The 15,998-nt window shown below is 50.4% G+C and overlaps 1 protein-coding gene across 1 annotated transcript in view; it reads right to left on the bottom strand.

Annotated features, from left to right (window-relative positions):
- Positions 1–3,587: 3,587 nt before the first annotated feature.
- GRIK3 (glutamate ionotropic receptor kainate type subunit 3) overlaps positions 3,588–15,998 on the bottom strand; it is an 88,045-nt gene continuing 75,634 nt past the window's right edge. Inside the window, exons 12-16 of the mRNA XM_065856991.2 lie at positions 15,677–15,795; positions 13,559–13,776; positions 8,847–9,069; positions 8,375–8,625; positions 3,588–7,395 (exon numbers count right to left, since the gene is read on the bottom strand). Of these exons, the coding sequence (XP_065713063.1) occupies positions 7,201–7,395; positions 8,375–8,625; positions 8,847–9,069; positions 13,559–13,776; positions 15,677–15,795 (1,006 nt within the window). The 3' untranslated portion in view covers positions 3,588–7,200. The remainder of the gene's footprint in view (positions 7,396–8,374; positions 8,626–8,846; positions 9,070–13,558; positions 13,777–15,676; positions 15,796–15,998) is intronic.

Below are 15,998 nucleotides of genomic sequence, written 5' to 3'. Positions count from 1 at the left end.
GTTTGTGTTATTTTCATTTGCCTGGGTAATCGAATTTGTTGGAATTAGGGGTTTGTCTGGATAATAACATTTTCTAACCCTCTGGAACAGAGGAGGGCTGTGGTGAATGCCGATGTGCGGCGCGCTGTATTGATTGCAATAAACTGGCCCTAGATACCATCAATTACCCACTTGTGATGGATGCTCGCTGGCTGCCAGCGCTGGATCGCACAGCGCCGTGTCTGCTGGCTGGAAACGCTCCGGACAAAGCGGAACGTGGAGACACGGACATTCAGACTCACGTGTGGATGATCAGGCTGGAGATGAGCGCAGGGCTTTGGGCTGCGGTTGTGTCACAGGGCATCAAGAGGACCAGGATTCATTCTAAAAGACAAACCGGTCTAATTGCATTACCTATTGTAGCTGCGTGATCGTCTGCAGGGCAGACTGGGATTAGCACTGTTGTAAGGACCTGCTGCTTCGCACCCCGCTCCTCCAGCCTCTGTAATGCTGCTGTGAGCTGGAGGAGTCCTGCTGCACCGCGCTCCGTTCCCGTCGGAGCGCACAGGAGTGGCAAAGCCATTAGCTGGGAGCATGTTCCTTAATGTGGCATAAGCAGCTAAAGAAGATGTATTTATGCTCCTTCATTTGCAATTGATAATCTCAAGAGGGAGAGGCTGGTAATAAATTTTCTCACTGGGGCTTCCATCCCTCTGCAGCCCACGCTGCAGAAGGGAACAGGCAGCTCATTTACATAAGATAATGAAACTGCAGCTAAATAGTAATATTGCAAAGCAACTTTGTTTTAATAATGACAGATGCTTCTTCAACACTTTAATTCTGGCTCTCAGAGCAGTTCTAGTTAGGCCACCAAAAGGGAGAGCGATATTGCTGAAATACTTGGAAAAAACCCCATTCCCTTCCCGCAACTTGGAGTCACACAGAGTAAAAAAGCCCTAAAAGGATGGGGTGGTCTGAGCCTGAAACCTTTCTGTAGCACACTTCTGGGCTTCTTTTGCAATGATTCATCTAACTCTGTACTCTGCCATGTTCCCCTTTCTCCCTGTAATGATCCCGCTTTCCCTTCTGCCAGAGATAGCGTTCTGGTTCCGCCTGCTTCCCTTTCATGCCCCCCAAAAAGAGCCTCCCAAGCACCATCCTCCTCCAGGCCATTGCGCAGCATCTCTGGGGTCACAGAGCCTTCGCTGCTAATGTACGAAAACCATTTCCAGGCACATTATATCCAGAGCCCATATGTTACTTCAGTGCTGCCAAAAGAGCTCCTGTTTACTCAGCTCATGCTTTCAGTCGGTGTTGGGAGTGTACTAAATAGCACCATTGATACTACTTAAAATAAAAGGTGTCAGTGCCCTGTCTGCCCCAGCAAATTGCTCAGCACCGTCAGCTCCGCGCCGCCTCTGTGCCCAGCACCTCCGCTGAGCTGCTCCGGCGCAGCGGGGCCTTGCTGGGTTGGGTTTAGTGTCTTTTGTTACGCTTTTAAAGTCTGGACATGCAGAGGAAAACCCAAAATCCAATACCTGTGATATGTTGTGACCATCTCAGCCCGTTCCACCTGCCATGTGGTGCGTTAGAGGAGAAGCTGGATCTCCTGCTTTCATTCTCTCTGCTCCATCCCCAAAGTTTCATTAAGGAAATCAGGTGTATTCTGCCTTTAAAAGCATTTAGGTCTAAATTTGCCCGAGTCCTTCCTGAGTGACAAAGTTTTTGTTTGGTGTCGTTTGAGGAAGAAACCGGTGTTGGTTGCTGCTGAGCCGGGGTACAAGGGAGGAGTTGTGGGGGTCCCCGTCGTCCGTCCTTCCCCACGCGCGGGCACAGGGACGTGGCACAGCGCTGGCGTCGGGGGCAGGAAAACACCTGCTCGCATATGTACAATTGCTGATGTAAAATGGGGTTTTGCTGGAAGAAAAGCAGGTTAAAAACTCTTCTCTCTGCTGAGCTCAAGATCTACAATGTCTGAAAGTGCCTGGCTGGAACAGGGCAGCGGGAGATGGGGCAGAGATGCCTCTCTCAGTGTTTCTTGATTTCTTCCTCTGTTGCCCAGAGGGACTAATTGATGCTCAAAGGGAGCCGATCTCCTTTTTTATGAGTGAAATCTGTTGTCCGATTAATTATTCATTTGTAGCATGATTGGCAGCTTTCAGGTGGCGGGTTCACAGTCAGCGAAGGGTGATCTGTTGACTGACAAGGTTAATTGCTGCCTGGCGTTATCGGTGATAACGATTAATGTTGACAATTCCTTTGTTTCTAGCGCCGCCAGAGGTTTGCGGCGCAGGGTCAGCCCGCGCTGCCCGTCCTGCCCGTTCCTGTGCCGCATCCGTGGGATTTCGCTCCCAGAACCAAGTCGCACGTGCTGAGCGATGCAGAAGCAGCTTTGCAACGGCCTCAGTCATTTTTACCTTTTCTCCCCTTCTTCTTTTTGACATATTCTCTGCATATTGATCGGGGTTTAGAATATAAAAGCAAGACTCGGCTCTGCTCTCAAAGTCCCTCCTCAGCGGGAGCGCCAAAGCTGCGATTTTCCAGCGGACTGGAATGAGTAAGGATGAGAGAGATCGATGAGGGTGACCCTTAAAAATGAGTCAAATGGGAAAGAATTGTCTTTTAAACATTGGTGTACAGGAAATGGCAATTTGCAGAGGTTATTTAATAAATGCACAAGCATAGTGCTGAAAATCACAGTACCACAGAATGGACTGGGTTGGAAAAGACCTCGGAGGTTGTCCAGTCCAACCCTTGGTCCAACTCCAGTCCGTTCACGAGATCATGGCACTAAGTGCCATGTCCAGTCTCAGTTTCAAAACCTCCAGGGCCGGTGAGTCCAGCACCTCCCTGGGCAGCCGTTCCAATGCTGACCACTCTCTCTGCACAGAATTGCTTTCTCATCTCCAGCCTCAGTTTCCCCTGGCAGCGTTTAAGCCCATGCCCCCTTGTCCTATTGCTCACTGCCTGGGAGAAGAACCCAATCCCCACCTGGCTAGAACTGCCCTTCAGGTCATTCTAGAGAGTGCTGAGCTCGCCTCTAAGCCTCCTGTGCTCCAGACTGAACAAGCCCAGCTCCCTCAGCCTCTCCCCATAGGGCTTGTGCTCAAGTCCCTTCCCCAGTCTTGTTGCTCTTCTCTGGACCCGCTCCAGCACTTCAATCTCTTTCTTGACCTGAGGGGCCCAGAACTGAACACAATACTCCAGTTGTGGCCTCCCCAATGCAGAGCACAGGGGAAGGATCACTGCCCTTGTCCTGCTGACTGCGCTGATTTGGATACAGGATGCACCGTTTGGCCCCAAGCACATCTCTGTGCGGGAGCGGAGTCCCCATCCCGGGCTGTTCTCATCCCTCCCCCCCTGCAAACCGCGGAGCTTTGCTCCCGCCTCAATGCAATAAAGCAGAGTCGTAAACATTTCAGCCTAATAAACATTGGCCCTGAGGGTGTTTTCAGCTTTTATCAGGCTAATAAGATTTCTGGTTGCGTGGAGAGGGGCAGCAGGTGAGCGGAGCTGCTCCGAACCTCACAGGGGCTGGGGGAGGGCGTTAAACAGCTCGGTTTTGGGTATGAAACTTCAACAAGGGTTCAGTATAAACAGGCATCAACTTTGTTATTTTCTAGAAATTCTTTTTTATTTAAAATTTAAAACCATATTACTTCATACAGCAAACTGTGCACTTTTGATATATCACAGTGTCTTAAAAAGGAAAATAATCGGAATTTCTTCTTTTTTTTGTTTTCTTTTTTTTTTTCTGTAAATTTTATTTACATCGGCATAGAATGATCAGCAAGTAACACAGTTACTATGAAACCAAAATTGTTACAAAATGTTTACAAAAAACTATATTCATAGAAATTCTGCATGTCCACAAAGGAAAAATCCCCTGAATGTTATGGAGACCATTTTTTTTCCTTTTTTTCCACTCTTTTCTGTTTTTTTAATTTATTTTTCTATTTTTTTGTGTATGTGTCTTTTTTTGAGAACCGTGTCCCCATACGGTACAGACAGGGGTTTGTGTTGCCCATGTCCCGCCAGCCCTGGTGCCGTTGCTCCCACGGTCACTGGGTGTTGGGGTCTGGTGGGCACCTGGTGACACCCGCTGGGATCTGGGGGGTCTGTCACTGTGACTGGGACCCCACCATGGGGGAGCAGGGGCTGCCGGGGCTGGAGCTGGTTCCCCTTCGCACGTTTGTCCCTTTGCGGATCTGCCGTGGTCCCCGACTCGTGCTGCTGGTCAACTCCGAGCAGGAAAGCGACGCCGAGCAAAGCTGCTCCCTGTGTCACGGGAGGGCTGGAAGGACAAAGCAAGCGATGGAGGGACAGTGAACTGAGGTGACAACAGTTTAGATACAGTTTAATAGCCCAAACCTGGGTATTCTTCATTTCCTCCTCACTTTTTCAGTCCCTCCAAGTGAAGGATGGAGCTGATTGAAATGAAGCTGGAAGTCAGATGGTTTCAAAGACGCGAGTTGCCGATAGTCACAGACAGGTCCCAAGTAACCAGCAGAGGCTTTGTCACCAGCTGTGTCCCAGTGCATCACTGCAAAGCATCGGGCAGCTCCTCTGTGTCACCCCAGGGGACACAGGGGACGTGAGACCCAGGTCCTGCCAAGCTGAGCAGCCACCAGCCGGATTAACCCTCCTGCGGTGGAGCTGCGCTGGGTCCCAGCAGCACGGCCGAGTGCTGGCACCAGTTCACCCCAGTTCCCAGTGAGCTGCTGGGAAGGGGGAACAGCGGTTCCCGGGCGGGGGTCCCAGGGAGCCCCCAGCTCCCACACCGAATGTGTCCAACGTCTCAACGCTCAGGATTCAAACATAAAACCCTCGTGTGGCTGCACAACGTTGGCTGCTGTTTCGTGGCTGATTAGCGGTGGGTGCAGGAAAGGGAAGAGGTTCATCCGCAGGGTTTGGTCCTGCTGGCAGATAGCACCAGTGATTCCACGTTCTCGTCCGGCACTCTGGGATGTTTGCGAGCAAAATCAAATCAAACTGGTGCGAAGGATGAATAAATGGTATTAGTAATATTTATTTATTTTTAAAAAATCTGCCAGGAAGCAAAATGAATGCTATTTTACTCTCTCTGGATATTTAAAGCCAGTTTCAGGCTTTATTTTTCTCTCCGCCTTAACTGTAAAAATCTCGAACAGTTTAGAAATCTGTAAAGGAAACATAAAACCTACTACTCCGACAAGCCTAAGGATTTGCAAAGAAATAGAGAAAGAATGTCATTAGCTTTGGGAAAGGGACCCACACTTCAATCCATCCTCTGCTGTAGGCGTTTGGTCCGCAAATTACTCAGAATATGGTGCCCGTCGAGTTGTCAGCTTTCACCCTCATTTTTCGTGGTTTCTATGAAAAGGTGAAAACGTAACGTAAATTGTTTGTATATCTTTACTTGAGTTAAAATATGGCAAATTACCTTCTTCTGTTTCGGGTCACTATGTTGCTTGTTTACATCATGGAAAAAACAAAACAAGGACTAATTATGTTCCATGGTAGCAGGGGAACAGCTATTTCCCCTTGAGCTAATTTATTAATTCTTATCAGCTCCAAAGACAACTTCCTAACTGAGCCTCAGAAAGAGACAGGTGGGGAAAAACAACCAACCCTGAAAAATCAGCTACAAACAGGTTTGTTCCTTTGGGCGAGGATCAACTTTCCAGAAGGGCAAAGCAGGTGGGTTCAGGTGCCGGTTGCTGCGGTCGCCGCGCTCACGACACGATGGAGTTTGGGGCCGCGGAGCTCGGGCACCATCCGTCACCGTCACCCTGACGCGTGCGAGGGCAGGACGTTGCTCTTCTCTTCAACACCAGTGTTTAAGTCAAAGCTTTTAAGCACCTTTGCAATACTCGCCATGGGATGCTCTGGGTAAGAACGGGCAGAGCTGTTTCTGTTTGTTTAATTAATCCGCAGAGTGTCCCCCTGGCCACACGTGCTGTTCCCTGTGGAGGGATGGAGCCGAGCGATGTTACTCAGGCGTTACTTTAGGTCAGCAGAGGGGTCTTTGGTAATTCTGACTAAATTCATCTGCAGGACCAGCCTTCTGGGTTAAGCAACCTAAAAAGAACACAGTTCACGGAAGATTTCTTAAAAACATTTCGGTGTGTGTTTGCCGAAGTGGGGTGGAGCTGCAGGCTGCGGTTCCCGGGGTGTGGGGCTGGGCTTGCACCACGATGGTCGTCCCAGGCCAGCGCTGGCTGTGCGGGCTGAGCCTGGGCCGTTCAGGTCTCTGTTGCCCCGAAGAGCGTTTAGTCCTGGTCCAGACAGATGGTCCCATCCTGCTCTGGGTGTGCACGCAGCAGCGCTGCCGAATTTCACGGCAATCGGTACTGTTCGCCTCTTGGAAACAGCTCCAGTCCTGCGCTGCGGGAGCCCGTGGGGTCGGCCGCATTCTGCGGTTCTTTGCAGGAGAGACTGAGCTTTGCAGAAAGAACAAAGGAGCAGAGGACCTGGAGATGTCGCCCTGGGCCCGGGCTGGGGTTTGACACAGGGCATGGGTGGTGGCAGCAGCCCCGCGCACACCGCACTGTCCCAGCCCTGCTCAGGCGCTGGGCCCTGCTCAGGCTCGCCGGTGAGCTCTGTGGATCGGCCGTGCGCGGTGCCGTGTCCCCCGCACCCGGCACGGCCAGCACAGCCCCAGGCACGGTGTCACCGAGCTGCTCCTACAGCCGGCATGGCCGTGACCACTGCGGCACTCACGGACCTTTCCTGGACAGCCGAAGCGTGCCGCGTGTGTCGCTGTGGGACAGATGTTTGCACAAACGCTGTGCACGCCGCACCTGACCAAGGGTCGCTTTTTATTGCCATGCTAAAGAGGGAGCTCGGGGGCTCCTCCTTACCCGCCGAGGGCCAGTTTGGCTCAACTCTGTTTGGCCTCCGTGTGTTTTCAGTATGTAAACATCAGACTCCTGGATGGTAGTGTGTTTGGGCTCCATGAGGCCTGTGGGATCTAAGTGTTGAAAAAAAAGAAACAAAAAATAAGAAAAACAAAACAGAAAAGCCCCAAGCCCCATGTTACAGTCCATGCTTTGAAGTTATTTCTCCTATGCCGGTGATCAATGCAGCTGTGTTGTAAAGGCCTTGTTCTTGAGATGAGCCAAACCAGGCTTTTTTTTTGTATTTTATTCCTCTTGTCTTTTAATCCTTTCTTCCCTAGTTAAGAGTGCATCCAGCCTCATCTGCTGCAGTTCTTCCCTCCCGCCCCCCCGTTCCCATTCCCTAGGGAAACACAGGTGTCAATCCGGTGTTGCAGGTCATGTTGTCCTTCCCGGGCAGCCGTCGGTCGTTGAACGTGTGCATGTTGATCACGGCATCCGTCTTCACCATGACGGGGGCCTGGGGCTTGTGTTTGACCCGGCGCTGGCAGGTGAGCGACAGCCGGATCTCGTCGGCCATGGCACTGCAGAAGGAGCGCTGGGGACAAAAAGCATCGTTACTCCTGGTAAAACGTGCTGCTGACCTCTCTGTGAGCAGGAGGGCCCTGAAACCCAGCTCTGCAGAGGGCAAGCGCAAGGTTTAGGCTGCGTTTAAGGCATCAGCTGCGCTTAGTGAGACTTCAGTGATGTATGGGCGGCTGGCTGACCCCTCTCTCCTTTGGTGAGAATGAAACCTTTGAGGAATTAAACCCTGCGGAAGGCAGAGCTGCAGGCTCTGTCGGTGCGCTGGTGCGGTGTGTGATCCCTTCTGGGGCTGCCTGCTCTGTGCGCTGCGGTCAGAGGGCTGGGGAACCCACTGGGCTTGCTGGGGGGCACTTTGCCTTCGTCTGTCTAGTCCAGCACATGAGCAGCTTGCTTTGATTTGTGGTCACGTACGCAAATGCTTCTTCCATTTACCCTACCACAACACGCAAGGAAGAGGGAAAAGCATAGCAGCAATCCTCTGGTTTAATGAGCACTCGTGTGTGGGATGAGCTGTGTTGTGGTAAGATAGTGTGAGGCTTCCTGGTGGACCCTGACCAGTTCCTTGAGGCCCTTCAAACAGGAGTGGGGAGAAGAGATGGAAACTTTGTGTGTGTATGTGTTACCCCTGGAATATGCAACATTACTGCATGTGACAGTAGTGGGTAGATATGACAGCTCAGAAAGGTCCCTGCCAGGGACTTCTGTCTGTATTATCATGACTTACATGTCATCTTGCTCAAAACTGCCCTACTAATGTTTACCAGTGTAGTTACTGCAGCGGCAGATGCCCCTGATCGAGGGCGCGGGAGCTGAGACTCGAGGACCGGGACAGAACAGCGAGCCCTGGGACGGCGTTTTGGGGGTGCTGCATTTCAACCCCCGGGCTGCGGCCGCTTGGGTTTCCAGGCAGCGCGGGCAGGGCTGAATCCCTCCACCCGTCTCCCTGCCTGACTCTGGGGCGCAAAACCCTCAACGACCGGGGAAATCGGTACCTGCTCGCGCTCCGCCGTCTTGCGCAGCTTGTAGATGAACTCCACCATGGCCACGAAGACGGACAGCACCAATCCTGCTGCCAGGACGATGAAAATCCCACCGATGTTTTGGATGCCCAGAGCGCTGGCCTCCTTGTTCTCATCCTCAGGGCACCCGTTCCCCCGCCACCACTTCTCCTTCATGACGTGGAGCTTGTCCTCCTCCTGCAGCTGGAGGATGGCAATGGTGATCTTGTCCCTGTACGGTGACCCTGGGGAGAGGGAACACCGTTACACACAGGGGAAAGTACTGCACAAAGTAGGGAATGTCTCTGCACCAAGCAAAGCTTTTCAGACCTCTCTTCAACAGGCAGACAGCGTAAGCTTTGGGATTTGGAAACTCGCCACTGGGAGCGGAATACCTTATCCCCATGGTTGGATTTGCAGTAACCAGTCCCCTCCTGCCCACAGAAGCCCCGTGGCTGTCGCTTACCCATGGGCGTCCCGATGCCGTAGCCTTTGGAGTCGAGGAGCCCCCCGATCTGCGTGAGGTTGCAGTTGCGCTGGGTGATGTACTCGATGGTGGTTGACTCCATAAGCAGCGCGTAGTCGGCTGTCAGCGTCCGCTGGATTCCCTCCTCGTTGTTCTTGACCAGTGCTGTGGGTTTGCTGCTCATGAAAGCCCACATTTTTTCAAACGTGGATATTTTGGATTTCTGGAAATACAGTACCCCCCGACCCCAAATAAGAATTAGTCTTCTGTTTGCTGAAACAGGGTTCTTTGCAGTAAATTATAATACCAGTTTGAGAACAGATCACATAATGGAATCACTACCAATTTGACCGTGTCTTAAATATCTGCTTCCCTGCCCAGTATCATTTGCCATCATAGTGGGTCTGTTTAAAGGTATTGGTCTCCTAACCAGAATTTGGTTTCTCCTGTAGTGTTTCTGCACGATGAGAAGACAGAGAACATTTCAGAGGATTTGTTTTTCTCTTTTGCACACGCTCTGTTATATTTTTGTCTTTCCTCAAGCATCACAAGGAAACTGCTCCTCCGAGATGTGTGCAACTGCCAAACAAATTTAACGTAGCCACATAAACAGAGGATAGAAGTATTCAAGATTGTCTTACGGCTAAAAATAAGCATGTCTATTCTTTCACTATCAGCAGGCATTCTGTTAAAAAAGGAGGAATATGTTTTCTAGCTTGCTATTCCTGTGAATGTTTTATTCTTCTAGAAAATGTGTTGGGTGGGAAGATGTATTGTTATTTTATGTCTTTCTCTAACGTTTGAAATACAGCATTTAGCTATGGCCCCCTCTTGAGCTGTCTCTGTGTAGGTTGTCAGGAAGATAACTGGCTCCAGTCTGGAAGTCCTCCCCAGAAAGGCCCTTGTGCTTTCTCTGAAGTGCCGCTCGCTGGTCACTGTGTCCTGGTCCTTTCTCCGTCCCGGCTGGAAAAGCACTTGCATATTGAGGCTCGTGTTTGTGGTGCTGCCTGCGCCTTGATGTGTCATTCTTTTCTGCTTCATTTCTTGTTTTTCCTGGTGTTTTTCCTGCATCTTTGTGCCTTTTTATTCTGGAAGAGGCAGCTCAGTCAACCAAAACCTCCCTGGCCCCGGTAGCACCGAGCGGGAGCCGGGTGGTAAACGGGGGGTCAGGCTTTGCGGTTTGCCTGGAGTCGGGGTACACGCTCACCTGCACCCGGAGCATAGATTCTTCTGATAAAAACACTAAATAAGGCTGAATTAACTAAGAAAATCAGTCCCTTGCAGTGCTTTCTATTCCAAATGCTTTACCTGCTCACCCCAGGCATTTTTCAGCACGTTGAACAGAAGTTAAACGTTTTATGGTGGTCACCACGAACAGCCCAGGGCCAGTTGGCGTAGTGTGGTGACAAAGGCTCTTCCTCTGGCCCTGTGGGCTCATTCTCCTGCCTGAAATACCCACAGACTCATTTCATCTCAGTTAAAGCTCATGTTTGTCATAATCCACCCGATGAACGTGCAGCCGTGGCTGTACCGGAGCAAATTCCATTCAAGAGGCAGTATAATCTCCCTCACTTGAAAATCTGGTCCAGTGCCTCTAAGGTAGATTTGTGGCATCTATCAAACCTCAAAGAGCAGCAAGAAATGTAGCCTCCAAAAGGATTATTAAATATCTGTGCATTACAATGGGTAATTGAAATGAATAGCATACTCGACTTGCTGATAACGACTTGTTTAACATTTATACAGTTCACATCAGAGGCCTCTGGGTTCACTGGCTCTCCCTTTCGCTCTTTCTCTTCCTTCATTTAATGCTCCTTGGGTGTTGACACAGAGCTCTTAAACAACATCAGTGTTCTCCCAGTTTAAAGCATAGAGCAAAATAAACTGGCAAAAAATCAATAGGCTGCATTTAGTGAAGCTAATAGGACTTGCATGAGGCATTGTTGCTCTTCGGGCAACTTAAATTACATGAGACAGGGCTCCCTGGAAGAGAAAAAACACTTTTCTCTTCTTAAATCACCGTTTCTGACCGGCTGAAAGGACTTAATTGTGGTTTGAAATGCCGGGAGGAGCCAAGGTTTGGCGGCTCCGCTGCGCTGTGTCCAGCCTGCTCCGGGGATCCCGGCTGGGGACACTGTGGTGGGGGGGACAGCGGTGACAGGGAGACACCAGTGACATGAGGACACCGTGGTGGGAGGGACACTGGTGACAGGCGGACACCAGTGACATGGGGACACCGTGGTGGGAGGGACACTGGTGACATGGGGACACCGTGGTGGGGTGTGCACCCCCAGAGACAGGCTGTGTCCCTGTGACAAAGCGCCACTCGTTGCAATGTCCTCGTGTCCGCGCAGATGAGGCTGTGGTGGCTCCTTCAGGCAGGTCAGGCCCTCGGTGCAATCTCGGGGTCTCCCCAAGGTCCAAAACCCACCACGTCTTCACTCCGAGCCTATTTCCTATTAGTTTAACTTAGCTGGCACGAGACAAGAGATTCCTTTCCCGAGTGAAGACTGACCAGCTGTAGTTCTCGGCACAGCGCTGGCAGTTGGACAGACCTGGCTGGTTGTTACGAGTCCAATTTGGAAGCGATTGTCAGTCACAGTGAGAACAGTCATCAATCAGAAAGCGCAGGAGGACCACCCGTGCTCCGGCTCACACCTGATCCAACCACCAAGAGTTTTTCCTGTTGGGGAGGAGTTGTTCGTTCCTCTGTCCTCTCTGAACATTTCAGCCCTGCTGCAAACACCGGCGCTTATTGATGGGAATTTGGATGGCGTTACCTGAGAACACACCGTTCAAATAAGCCAAACCGCCATCTTCATTAGGCACGATAATATTAGTAGTCATTTAGTAGGCAGTAAAGAATGCACGTGAAGTTTTTTTATGTTCCTGGGCTTTTTGTGGACATTTTATTTTGCTGGACTTCTGATTTTACAGCTTAAGGTAATTTACCTTCCAGAATCCTTACTGGGGTTAGTTGCTGTTTGATATAGGCTGTGGGGAGATGCACACTTCTTTTCTGTGGAATGTCTATTTACTCTTATGTGTTGCACAGAAGAAATCTGAGATAGCGGCAGGCAGAGACCCTCCTGGGGTCCCCACACCCCCCTCAGTGCCCACGTGGCTGAAAAAGGCAGATGAAGAGGAACTCGGAAGCATTAAGATAAATGGCCTGACACCGACTTCTTCCTGGCAGAGAAATTCCGGCATCATAAGCTCCTGATTGTTGGGAATGATGGAGATTATTGCTGACAGGGACAGGCTGGGGATCGTGTCCCTCTCCACCTGCTCCTGTCCCACCGGTTCATGTGAGCGGATAAAACCATCGGGATCTGCCCTCTGCATCTTAATAAAACCCTGCGTTAGTGCTAAATGAGCTGCTTGTTGAAAAGCTGCGTCCCAGCCCCTCTGAATGCAACATTGCAACGCCTCTGAATCCATCCCTTGAGTCACAGCCCAGAATCTGCCTCTAATAACCAGCGCGTCAGGACCAGTCACCCAAATAAATTAATGGGATAGTTTAGAGGAGCCACTACGAGGCATCTTGCCAAGACATATATGCCTTTTTATCAGTGAAATTGGCAGGAAAGTAACTTTCAGGCTTAACGTTTTCAATTCCAGTCTGTATGGAAAAATAAATTGATTTTCACCAGCTGAAGATACTTACTTGTGAGGATTTAATATTTCAGTACAAGTGAGTGTATATGTACACACATACACACACTCACACTCATACTCCACTTTAAACCCGGCATTTGTTCAGAGGCAGCACGATTTGCAAGATATGAAGGATTTCTGGCGTGATTCATAACGAACTCTAGATGCTGTTCCTAAATTAATTGAGCTGTGTTTATTCCTGTAACTCGATCTGCATTGCCAGGGAATAAATAGCTTCTCAAAAGTTCTTTTCATGAAGCCAAAATGTGCCCGTGGGGTTGGGAAAAGTCTCCATTTGCCGCAGCTGGTTTGCTCAGGCGCACAGAACAAACCTGGGCTGGAGCAGCCACCGGGTTTGGGCTCAATTCAACAGGGACCTTCTGCAGGGAAGGTGCTTAGAGAACCTGTGATGCGCCTGTCCTGCTGTGCCTAATGTGCGCTTTGTGTTACGGTGTCTGAGCCAATATCAGGTACAGTCTCAGAGGCTATAAAATGAATGTATGTTGTAATTGTGACTTCAATTAGCAACGGGGAGAGGGAGGTTTAACCATGTTGTGAGTCTAGATGGGCTAAACTGGGTCTGTTTAGCTTGGAGGAGACGGAGGGGTGACCTCATTCATGTTTACAGATATCTAAAGGGTGAGTGTCAGGAGGCTCTTCTCGGTGACAACCAGTGATAGGACAAGGGGTAATGGGTTCAAACTGGAACACAAGAGGTTCCACTTAAATTTGAGAAGAAACTTGTTCATGGTGAGGGTGTCAGAGCCTGGCCCAGGCTGCCCAGGGAGGTTGTGGAGTCTCCTTCTCTGCAGACATTCAAACCCGCCTGGACACCTTCCTGTGGAACCTCAGCTGGGTGTTCCTGCTCCATGGGGGGATTGCACTGGATGAGCTTTCCAGGTCCCTTCAATCCCTGGCATTCTGGGATTCTGTGAAATCTCGGCAAGGGACTGGAACAACGTGCTTAGGAGGAGGAGCAGCGGTGGCTTAGGAGCCTTTTTAGCTTTGGTTCTTTGTTCTCAGAAAGTTCCGGCCCTGTCTGTGCCTGGTCTCACCTTGAAGAAGGTCATGGTAGCTCCGTCCTTCACCGCTCCGTACTCTATTTTTGTCTGCTTGGCCAAGTCGTCTGCCGAGTCGATGGGGGATTCCATCCTCTCCACCGTCAGGAAGGCGGCGAGGTTGGCCGTGTAGGACGAGATGATGATGAGGGTGAAGAACCACCATATGCCACCAATGATCCGTGTGGACAGGGCTTTGGGCATCAGCTCGGAGCCTGAGGTGGGACAGGAAACAGAGAGAAGGGACCTGTACATTTTATACGCTATATACATCTATATAGAATCACAGAATGTTAGGGATTGGAATGGACCTCGAAAGATCATCCAGTCCAATAGATACATAAAGGATTAGGTTCCACTGTCAAAACTTTAACAGCAACACAATTAAAACCAGCTGGTTTTGAGGCAAATGACCCATGGATCTTGCATGCAAGGAAACCAGTGGGCTTTTTGTAACGTTTGCAGAAAACCCCTCTCCCTTCCCTGCTGACCTTGGGTACAGTGCACAACGTACAGGAAACGTTCCAACGGAAGTAATTAACCGGGCTGCTTTTATCAGATTTAAATAGCAAACCACTGCAGAACTTTTATGAGGGTTTTGTTCTGCTGTTTAAAAAGTGCTTTGCTTTTATATGGATTATTTTTCAAAGGATTCACTCTAGGGAGTGTGTTCAAATACACAAGGTTTAAAAAAAATAATCGAGAGAAAGGAGCTATCAGGGTCCAGTGCTTTGAATACTGGTGAGAAGTGGGGAAGCAGGAGATGTTACAGCATAAAAGGGGTAACAGGTCTGGAATGACTCTCATTGAGCAGACATGAAGGACTAAATGGGTTGTGCTATTTTTGTAATTGCCCAAGATACCTTTTAAAGCCAGGAAAGAGCTTTGGGTTTGAAACAACTGCGTTCAGAGGATAAATCCAGCCTGGAATTTGCAACAAAGATTGGGCTTTGCAACGCAGTTTTAAGCAGCACGGCACCAAAGCAGATCTTGGAGCGTGGATTTCTCCTCTGGGCCCAGCAAGGAGACCTCAGGGGGATGAGGAGCTGCTGTGGGTCTCCCCAAATCCTGCTGTGGGTCTCCCAAATCCTGCTGTGGGTGGCCCCAAGATCCTGCTGTGGATCACCCCAATCCTGCTGTGGGTCTCCCCAGCATCTTGCTGCAGGTCACCCCAAATCCTGCCGTGGGTCACCCCAAGATCCTGCTGTGGGTCTCCCCAGGATCCTGCTGCTTCCCTGCTTTCTCCCTTTGATGCATCGGCCGGCGTGACATCAATCTAGCTTTGAACTACTATTCTCCTTAGATGCAGAACAGAGTTAAAAGAGTCCAGCTCTTTTCATTTCTCAGCACTTGCTCCGAGGATGATTCATCCTGCTCCAACACCTCGCTGGAACTGTCCCGTCCGTGCGGGCAGCCGGGAAGCGCCCGTCGCCGTGGGAGCAGGGGCGCTGTGCGTGTTCTGCTGCTCTCTGGGTGGAAATGCTGATACACGGTCAATTAAAGCCTGATAAATGCTTGACATTTTCTGCTTATTTTTATTCCTGGATTTTCTGCAATTAGATCACAGCTGAATTTTGTTCTTTTTTTCAGAGATGCTCACAAGCTCCCCCTCTGCTGTCTTTTTAACAGATTTGCCCTATTCATTCCATCTCTATATATATATCACTTTGCTTTATTCCAAACATATATAGGAACATAATCCCATCCATATCCCATTTCTAAGGTCCCTGTGACTGTGGTATCTCCCACCAGGAGCACTGGAAGCGCTCAGTCTCGCGGTGGCTGCCGGGCAGAGCTGCCTGCAGTGCTCCTCACCATCCATCCGCTCAGCTCAGCAGCCTTGGCCGGTGCTAGAGGGAGTTCCAGGCCATTTCACAATGTGCAGAATGACCAGATGAGGATAAAAATGGAGACAGACCAGAGGGCATGATGCTCTGTCTTCTGTGAAAGTTGATTTAAAACAGAGCGAGCCAGGACAGAGATACTGAGATTAAACCAATTGCTTGGATGAACTGAAGCGGGGATTTGCAGATCTGTGCGATGCCGTGAGTTTGGGGAGCCCCGGGGGGTACGCGCAGCACCCTGTGCTGGGACAGGGGGCTTGGGGGGCTGTACCTTGCTGCATCAGCGCTCCCATCCCGAACCAGAAGCTGTTCAGCAGGGTGAAGTTGTTCTCCACGACATCCGAGCCCGGGTTGCAGGGGTGAGCGTCGTACCACTCGTACGGGCTGAACCTGCGGGCACGGGGGAGCGAGAGCTCGTTAGTCAGGACGTGGCTAAGGAGAACCCGAAGGAGCAGGAGAACAGCAGCCGGGATCCATCCTGAGCGCAGCGGGCGTGTGGCTTTTAGCCAGGATCTGGGGAGGATGTTCAATGGGAGAAACGCTAATATTTTTAGAGCTGTTCATTTCCATTTTCCAAGAGTCCCAAATTTTGC

Source organism: Patagioenas fasciata, chromosome 25 (assembly GCF_037038585.1).
Source record: "Patagioenas fasciata isolate bPatFas1 chromosome 25, bPatFas1.hap1, whole genome shotgun sequence".
Lineage (NCBI taxonomy): Eukaryota > Metazoa > Chordata > Aves > Columbiformes > Columbidae > Patagioenas > Patagioenas fasciata.
The sequence above is the reverse complement of the archived record's forward strand: the minus strand, read 5'-3'. Positions and strand labels throughout refer to the sequence as shown.